Here is a 9121-nt window from a genome sequence, read left to right as displayed (position 1 = left end):
CACATAAAGCCATGCACATGCAGATGAAGCTCTTCACATAAGCGACGTGTGTATTAACAATAATCACTAAGAATTTCTGAAACTCACATGTCAGAAAGGATCATCTTCACTTCCCTGGACCTTTCAAACAGGAACACACAAGGGTTCTGGCTTTCCACTATAACCTGACTTTCACCTTCTTCAAAAAGAGCTAAAAAAAAGAGGAGGAAAAAGGATATCCAAAGGCATTTCTCATCAATTGCTAAATGGTCCAATATATTTGTAACTCTATCTCCTTTTCCTTTACGCCAAGTGAGTGATGAAAACCTGATGGGACAGGCGAACATCGCATCACTGGTGTGTATTCACAGAAAGAGACAAAAACAGGCCTAAGTGGGCACAGAAAGATTAATGCTGGGAACCGCACAAGCAGCGAGTCAAAACGCCTCCATCATGAGAGGAAGAGGTTAAAAAGTTTAAGGAAATTTCTCAATAAAATTACCAGGACTAGGCAGTGAAAGGGATTAATTTTTCAATTTTCTTGAAAAACAGGAGTCAATCTGTGAGCCGGCTCCCCAGGTATTCCGTACAGACCGCAAGAACACAGTCATTGAGAAAGTAACTGCTCCAAGGAGTCCAGCTAAAACCACAAAGACGTGAAACTCCAGGCAGACGCAGGAAATGCTTTGGGGAATAAAAGAATTTTATGACTCATAAGTTAAAATCTCCTGAATAGTCACTAAAGTCATCTAATGAAGTATTGTCGCCAGGAAAGGAGTTTGATGAATTTACGTGTGGTGCAGGAAAATTTTAAGCAAAACAGGAAACTGAACAAACTTGAACCTATATTCATTCGTAATTTTTCCTTTCAGGGTAAAACTAACCTCAAGGACACCAGAATTTCTTATACGGTGTGACACTTTATAGAATGCCACATTGTTAACTACTGGGATTTTAAGCCAAATTTTATATCCATATTTAAAAAAAACAGATCAAGTCAGCCAGGAGTAGTCCTAGGATTCCAACGTGGGTCATTTTGAAGGTTCTTAGTCTTCAAATTTAATACAATTTGAAAGAAGTTATAAGAGTTGAAGGTAAAGGCTTGAGCCAGACGCCAATGTAAAGAGAAAGAAGGAGGTCAAGTTTTTCTTGGGGAGATGAACAACAACAAAAATTAGAGTCTGCATTGTTTTCTTGACTTTAGACAATGCTGAAGCACAGAAGAAAATCAACACTGAGGAGGCTCTCCTTTAAAACATTTTCCATATTTTTGAAACTTAATTCTAATTCAAAATTTTGCCTGTTCTGTATGAAATTCCCTTCTGGTAACAGGTTGTAAAAATAAAGCAAGCCACGAAAGCCCTCTGTTTAATCTTTCCCAGGGACAAACACGGTGTAATGTATAGTATATGTGACTCTGAGTTAGATTGCAAATTACTCTTATTTAATTTAGTCTAGCGCTTAGCTTCACCTCTGAAATATCAGTCTGCGTCCTTCTACTTTGGTTTGATTCCATAGTCCACTTAAAACAGTAAATGTTTACATTAAAAGGACAAGAGAATGTGTGATGTATTTTAACTGTCAAAAGTGTTGTGAACAGCAACAGCTGCAAGAAGAATGTGCGGCCCGCTTCCCTGTTATCCTGAAGCCTTTTAGATTCCCCGAATCAGCAGTCGCAGTCTTCAGTGCTCGTATTAAAACAAACCCAAAACAAGTCAGTTGCCGTCTTGGAAAAATGTAGTAAATTTCTAGAGTTCATTTGTGGTCCTTGCACAGGACTCCACACTCTTCAATGGTGTGTCACTAGACAGGGAGCTCTTTTTCACTTTTAGGTTGCTGGTTCAGATGAAGACAAAAGCCAGGAGCACATAAAAGGAGTTCCGGCCCGTGTATTACTCACAAAGAGTGCTCGGTACAGCTCCTCCACGACCATCGTTCACTTCATCCTGAACTCCTTATGATACGGCTCCTGTCAAAGGCCTGCTCAGGAGACCAAACACTGAAAACAAGTCGATTTCCTCAATGTCTCCAGATCTGGTGAAATTCCAGCAATAAAATGGAGGAGAGAAATGTATAACCCTCTTACTCTTAACTCAGTGGTTTCAGGCCCGCTGGGCACGCAGCTTGGGCGAAGAGGAGCCCAAGGCTGTGCTGGAGGATGAAGACAACCAGTACCCGCATAATCAGTCTTCAGGTCCGAGACGTTCAAGTCATGAAACAGCTGAAGGTGGGCAAAAGCCTACGTGACCTGACTCCTGCCTACCTCTCCAGATGCGTCTCCAACCACTCGCCCTCTTGTGCTCCAGCCGCACTGGTCTTCCTTCAGTTCCTCCGACATATCAAGTTCATTGCTCTATCAGGGTCCATTATACTTGCTTTCTCTCCTGCTTAAAACTCTCCCCCAGACATTCTCATGTTTCCTTGGATTCTCATTCCTCAGACCTTAGCTCAACTTTCACTCCTCAGTGAGGCTTCCCCTGAAGTCCCTACCTAAATTAGTGCCTCTGCACACCCACCACGACCCTTCCCGATCCTCTGATCCTTTCTCTTCCCTCTAGAGCTCCGATCAGATGGCATCATGTTTATCTGTTTACTTGTTTAGTGCCAGACATATATACGCACTAGAATGTACACTCCTCAAGAGCAGGAGCCCTGCCTGTCTATTTACCACTGCTTCTACTGTTCCTAAAGCAGAAAATACTTAGTGAATGGATGTGTTTAACATGCTACTAGAGGCTGAGGGTAAAACAACATGAAAAGATACAGTCTCATCGTGAAAAACCTTATCAAGAGAATGGAGCCTGGAGAGTAATCATAATACAGTAAGATGATTTTACAGGGCACATGAGTCTAGTAGAAAAAGCCACCATACGTCTACCTTATTTTTTAAAAAAGGTCTATTCCAAGGGAACAGATTGTGTGTGCAAAGGCACCATAACAACACAATTCTGTTATGGGGGACTTGGTTCAGGTTTTACAAAATATAAACTGTCCAGTTAAACTTGGACAGAGAGGTGGCGGCCAGGAAAGCCCTTCCCTGCCATGCAAAGGGACAGAGATTCATCCTATAGCCCATGGGAAGCCAGTGAAAAACTCTGAGCAGTGGGGTGACATGACCAGGTTCACATTCTAGAAAAACACCTCTGATAACAAGTTGAGATGATTTAGAAAATCCAATTATGGGCAGGTGGCAGAGGGACAGCCAACAGAGGTTCACAATGAACAGGTATCACACAGAGAAGGGACTCAATGGCAGGAAAAGCTCAGACCGATTTTGCTGAATAGCCATCTTGTCTCTGGATGGCCACTCTCATACGGTGTGGCCTTCACCCCTGGACCAGCCCTGACCAGAGGTTCTGGACACTAGCGTCTATTTTGAGGAGTGTTATCTACAGGGACTGAGCTGTCACTGGATAGGGAGCTTTCCTTTCCCCTTTAGGTACTTAACAGGCCCAGACATCCTCTCTCCTGAATCCAGGCAGGATTTAGAGGTAGAATGCTGCCACTGAGCAAGGAATTCTGCTTCATGGGTATATGGACATTTCTCCTCCTTCAGATCCAAGTGCTCCAGCTCCCGTGCTGGCGGGAGTAGTGTGACCTGCACGACGTATTCAAGTAACTGCCAGACATCATGTAGGCATGGTCAAATAGTAGAGGCAAGAGGACCGGAGGTCCTACTAGGCCAAGCACAGGAAACCAGAAAAGCACAGGGGGCGGGAGCAGCATCACACACTTGAGTCTGCAAAAGCATAACGGCTTAAAGCCTCAGGCACCTGTCACTGAATTTCTGGGCTTGCCAAGCAGACTGGAGATGAAATGAGATAATGACATCAGCACCTACTCAGACGAGAGCCCTGAGGATTCACAACCTGTCAGTGGTGGCCTTCTACACTCACAGCCTTCTCAGCCAGAGTTCCCAAAGAGAACTGAGCTTGAAAGCCCTGATGTAACCCAGGGCACCTTTGCATGTAATTGACTTCTCTCCTAAGCATCTAGAGTGGTACTTGTTACGTAACATCTTTGGGAAAACTGAGGAAATAGTAACTCACATCATTTTCTGTGCCTCCAGTTCAGACAAGGAACACAGGGCGTGAAAGGCAACAGGGGGCTGCCATGTCCTCTCCCGCCTCAAGACCTTCTCTTGGTCTCCTCCCATTGCTGGGACTGTTCTCGTCCAGCCCAGGCTACCCTTGCCTACTCTCTCCTACTCGTCCTCCAGGTTTCGCTTTAATGCCAGACCTCTTCTATTGAGTGAGTACACCTTGAACTTGGGCAGAGAGGGGTCAAAGTCACAAAAGCCCTTTCATGCCATGCAAAGGAACAGAGATTTCATCCTGCAGCCAATGAGAAGCCACTGAAAAACTCTGGAGAGAGGGGTGACCTGGTCAGATTTCCTAGTTCCCAAAACCTCATACCTCCTCTTTGTAATCTTATTTTAAAAACTCATTCAATTAGGCTAGAGCCTGAGTCCATGCTGCACCATAGAAGTGCCCAGCCCAGCAGAACCCGTGTGTTGACTTGGTGTTAAAAGGATGAATGAATGAATGAAGCATGATCTGATACTTGAAGAAATGTGCCTTGATTTGAAGGAAGGAAAGAGGGCATTCTAGCAATTTAAGGAGACATTGTTGATATATGGGAAAGTACCAAGTGTTACTTACCAGAAACGGAACATCTCACAAAGAGCGGGGAAGGAAAATCGGTATCACCCAGGGGGGCCATGAGCAACGCAATGAGAGCTAGCTGTACTTTTCAGACGTTGTTTAAAGAGGAGGCAGAGCCATCGCAACATCATTTTCAGTCCTTACTATGAAGCCTATCCAGTTAATGATGATGGTCTTGCGCTACTTGGAAACCTTCGGACACAGCGTACGACTTCAAAGCCCACAACAGGCAGCACGAAGGGCACGGGCGAAGGCAACATAAAGCAACCACTTACTCTTCGCAGGGGCTTCAAGAAGGGAACACACACAACATTGCAAGCACGGGGGTGGCTGTTTTTTGAACATTTTCAGTAAGAGCAACCTTGCTATTTTTTTTTCAGTCGCTTTAGTGGTATCTCATAAACCTGCTGCCTAATATAGATGGCTCTTGTTTAAAGGAAATCTGCCAAATCGCTGGATAGGAATAACTGGAAAGGGTTTAGCACACAAAAACACACAACAAACGAAAGAATCCTCTGATGTAAAAATAAAGTTAAATATAAAAAGGGTTTGAAATTGAGCGAAAATATGACCACAGTAATGGCATCACGAACACAGCCTTGAATTCTTGACTAGGTTCTCCCACGTGAGACCCTGGGGAAGCAGGTGCCGTCTTTCTGAGCTCGGACTATTCGTAAAATCAGAGCATTGGACTACATGATCTTTAACACATGCTAACATTCTGCTCCTGTAAAATCCAATCAGGACAAATCACATCCTCTGTTTTACACATATATGTATATTTATATTTATTATGCACTACATATATTATATATTCAGTATAGTAAATATAAATATATATTATAAATAATCCAGCTTAAGATGACTGAACCAATCATTATGGAGTAGCAGGACAATGATTCTTTCTTCCCTTTCATCAATAACCATATTTTTTTGCCTTTCTAAAAGGCATGTATGATTGAATATCTGAAAACTAAAAACAGCATATAAAGGGAATTTTGTGAGAATTTAAGCATTTGCCAATCTAATGATCAAAAAGATACGGTGATCATTACAAATTTTTCAAAGGTAAAAGAGCACAGAGCTCGCATTCATTTGCGGGGTTTTAGGAAGGGGATCTGAGTCTAATGGGCAGCACATGTACCGGGGCTGCGCGGTGACCAGAGAGAGGACATATTTTATTCCACCGCAGAATAGACAGACGCATAAAACATAGAAAAAGAAACGACGCGAGCAAGACTTCCCCACGGAAAGCTCACGTTCTCATTCCTCCAAGCTTTTGGGAGAGAAAAATGTCACTAATCAGAAAAGAATTAAAGTCTGCACGGCGCATTCGGAGCTCCCAACACCGTTTGGTTCACTTGATACGTCTCTGACTTGGACAACTGCTGCTCTTATGTAAGTAGGAAAAACAGACCTAACAAGTATACACTGTATCTGAAAAGAGTCCCCTACTCTAGTTTGCTCAGCTTTATTTATTTGAAAAGTACACTTAATTGAAAACCTACACAATGAGTACCCAACAAATTCCCAAGTTGTTGAAGCAAAATAAGAATGAGATTTTATATCAAATGTGCTACCCCGTTAAGGGGAGAGGGGGTCCACAGGCAGTAGTTCTGACAAATAGGATCCAAACGCCACAGTGTAGAAAGGTCTCCATGAAGTTTCACCTGAGAGAAAGTTAATGCAAAGAAGCCAGACGGGGCAGCAAATACAACTCATACATTCATTCATTCCACATCATTCATTTATCTCTGAACACAGTAACAGTCAGAACTGATGGAGTGTTGACTAAATTCTGACAGGTAGTCCGTTCAGCCCTTTCAGTCACATAGTCCTCTCAACAATCCCATGAAGTTGGCACTATCGTTTTATATCCGTTCTAGCAACAGCTAAGAGATAAAGCAACTTCCCAAGATTACACAGTGAGCAGTAGCTGAGCTGCAATTGGAACCCAGAGTCCAGGCTCTTAACCATCTCCCTAAGGAAATCCCAACAACTGCTGATGTGGGGCCAACCAAGAAACGGCACAAATAGACCTAACAAATACCAACGGCGTAAATTATTTGCAACATATATGATAACTAGTATCCTTAATATGTAAAGAGAACTTACAAAGCCATAAAATATATAAATACCCCAAGAGAAAAATACACAAATGACATAAACTGAATAGACTATCTATCCGGGTCTTTTGCCCATTTTTCAATCAGATTGTTTGTTTTTCGGCTATTGAGTTGTATGAGTTCCCTATGTATTTTGGATATTAACCCCTTTTTTAAACATATGGTTTGCAAATATTTTCTCTCATTCTGTAGGTTGTCTTTTTTTTTTTCTTCAGATTGGCACCTGAGCTAACATCTGTTGCCAATCTTTATTTTATTTTCTTCTTCTCCTCAAAGCCCCCAGTACATAGTTGTATATTCTAGTTGTAGGTCCTTCTGGTTGTGCTGTGTGAGACGCCACCTCAGCATGGCCTGATGAGCCGTGCCATGTCTGTGCCCTAGATTTGAACCGAGAAAGCCCTGGGCCACCGAAGCAGAGCATGCGAACTTAACTACTCAGCCGTTGCTTTTTAAATTTTCTGATTGTTTATTTTGCTGTGCCGAAGCCTTTTAGTTTGATGTCGTCCCACTTGTTTATTTTTGCTTTTGTTGGTTTTGGTGTCATAGCCAAAAGATCATTGCCAAGACTTACATGAAGGAGCTTTTTCCCTAGGTTTTCTTCTAGTACTTTTACAGTTTCAGGTCTTACATTTAAGTCTTTAATCTATTTCAAGCTATTTTTTGTGAGTAGTGTAAGATAGAGGTCCAGTTTCATTATTTTGCACGTGAATATACAGTTTTCCAAACATCATTTATTGAAGAAGCTATCCTTTCCATATTGTGTGTTCTTGGCACCCTTGTCAAATATTAGTTGACCACATATGTGTGGGGTTTTATCTGGGCTCTCTACTCTGTTCCATTAGTCAATTTTGTCTGTTTTTATGCCAGCACCACACTGTTTTGATTACTAGAACTTTGTAATATTGTTTGAGATCAGGAAGTGTGATACCTCAGTTTTGTTCTTCTTTCTTGGGATTGCTTTGGCTATTTGGGGTCTTTTGTGGTTTCATACGAATTTTGGGATTATTGTCTCGATGTGAAAAACGTCACTGGAATTTTGGTAGGGATTGCACTAAATTGGTAGATCACTTTGGGTAGTATGGACATTTGAACAATATTAATTCTAATCCATGAATACAAGATATCTTTCCATTCATTTGTGTCTTTCTTAACTTCTTTTACCAAAATCTTATAGTTTTCAGTGTACAGATCTTTTTCCTCCTTGGTTAAATTTATTCCTAAGTATTTCATTATTTTTGATGCTATTATAAATGGAATTGTTTTCTTTCTTTCTTTTTCAGATAGTTCATTGTTAGTGTATAAAAATGCAGCTGATTTTTGTATGTTGATTTTCTATCCTGTAATTTTACTGAATTCCCTTATTAGTTCTAACAGATTTTTAGTGGAGTCTTTAGAGTTTTCTATATATAAGATCATGTCATCTGCAAACAGACACAATTTTTACATCTTCCTTTCCAATTTGGATATCTTTTATTTCTTTTTCTTGCCTAATTGCTCTGGCTAGGACTTGCAGCACCATGTTGAATAAGAATGGTGAGAGCTGGCACCCTTGTCTTGTTCTTCATCTTAGTAGGCAAGCTTTCAACCTTTCAGTGTTGAGTATGATGTTAGCTATGGGTTTGTCATATATGGCCTTCTTGATGATGAAGCTTGTTCCTTCTATACCTAATTTATGGAGAGCTTTTATCATGAAAGGATGTTGAATTTTGTCAAATGCTTCTTCTGCATCTACTGAGATGATCATATAATTGTTATCCTTCTTTCTGCTAATGTGGTATATTACATTTATTGATTTGCTTCTATTGAAACATCCTTGCATCCCAGGGTTAAATGCAAATTGGTCATGGTATATGATCCTTTTAATATGCTATTGAATTCAGTTGGCTAGTATTCTGTTCAGAATTTTTGCCTCTATATTAACCAAGGATATTGGCCTGGAGTTGTGTTTTCTTGTAGTATCCTTGTCTGGCTTTGGTATCAGAGAAATGCTGGCCTTGTAAAACAAGTTTGGGAGTGTTCCCTCCTCTTTAATTTTTTGGAAGAGTTTGAGAAGGATAGGCATTAATTGTTTAAATGTTTGGCAGAATTCATCAGTGAAACCGTCTGGTCCTGAGCTTTTCTTTGTTGGGGTTTTTTTTTTTTTTTTTTTTGAGGAAGATCAGCCCTGAGCTAACTACTGCCAATCCTCCTCTTTTTGCTGAGGAAGACTGGCCCTGAACTAACATCCTTGCCCATCTTCCTCTACTTTATATGTGCGACGCCTACCACAGCATGGCTTTTGCCAAGCAGTGCCATGTCTGCACCTGGGATCCAAACCAGTGAACCCTGGGCCACCGAGAAACGGAACGTGCA

General features: G+C 41.4%; 1 protein-coding gene across 9 annotated transcripts in view; it reads right to left on the bottom strand.

The window, feature by feature from the left end:
* Window positions 1–9121, bottom strand: part of MSRB3 (methionine sulfoxide reductase B3) — a 172709-nt gene that overhangs the window by 55879 nt on the left and 107709 nt on the right. For 3 of the 9 annotated variants that reach the window (XR_011496928.1, XR_011496927.1, XM_070494331.1), the window contains exon 5: window positions 88–190. The exons of the other annotated variants lie outside the window; for them this stretch is intronic. Coding sequence is in view for 1 of the 3 variants with exons in the window: in XM_070494331.1 (XP_070350432.1) it covers window positions 88–190 (103 nt within the window). In the remaining 2 variants the exon portion in view is untranslated. The remainder of the gene's footprint in view (window positions 1–87; window positions 191–9121) is intronic. 9 annotated transcript variants of the gene reach the window in all.

The sequence above is a fragment of the Equus asinus genome, chromosome 22 (assembly GCF_041296235.1).
Source record: "Equus asinus isolate D_3611 breed Donkey chromosome 22, EquAss-T2T_v2, whole genome shotgun sequence".
Classification (NCBI taxonomy): Eukaryota; Metazoa; Chordata; class Mammalia; order Perissodactyla; family Equidae; genus Equus; species Equus asinus.
The sequence above is the reverse complement of the archived record's forward strand: the minus strand, read 5'-3'. Positions and strand labels throughout refer to the sequence as shown.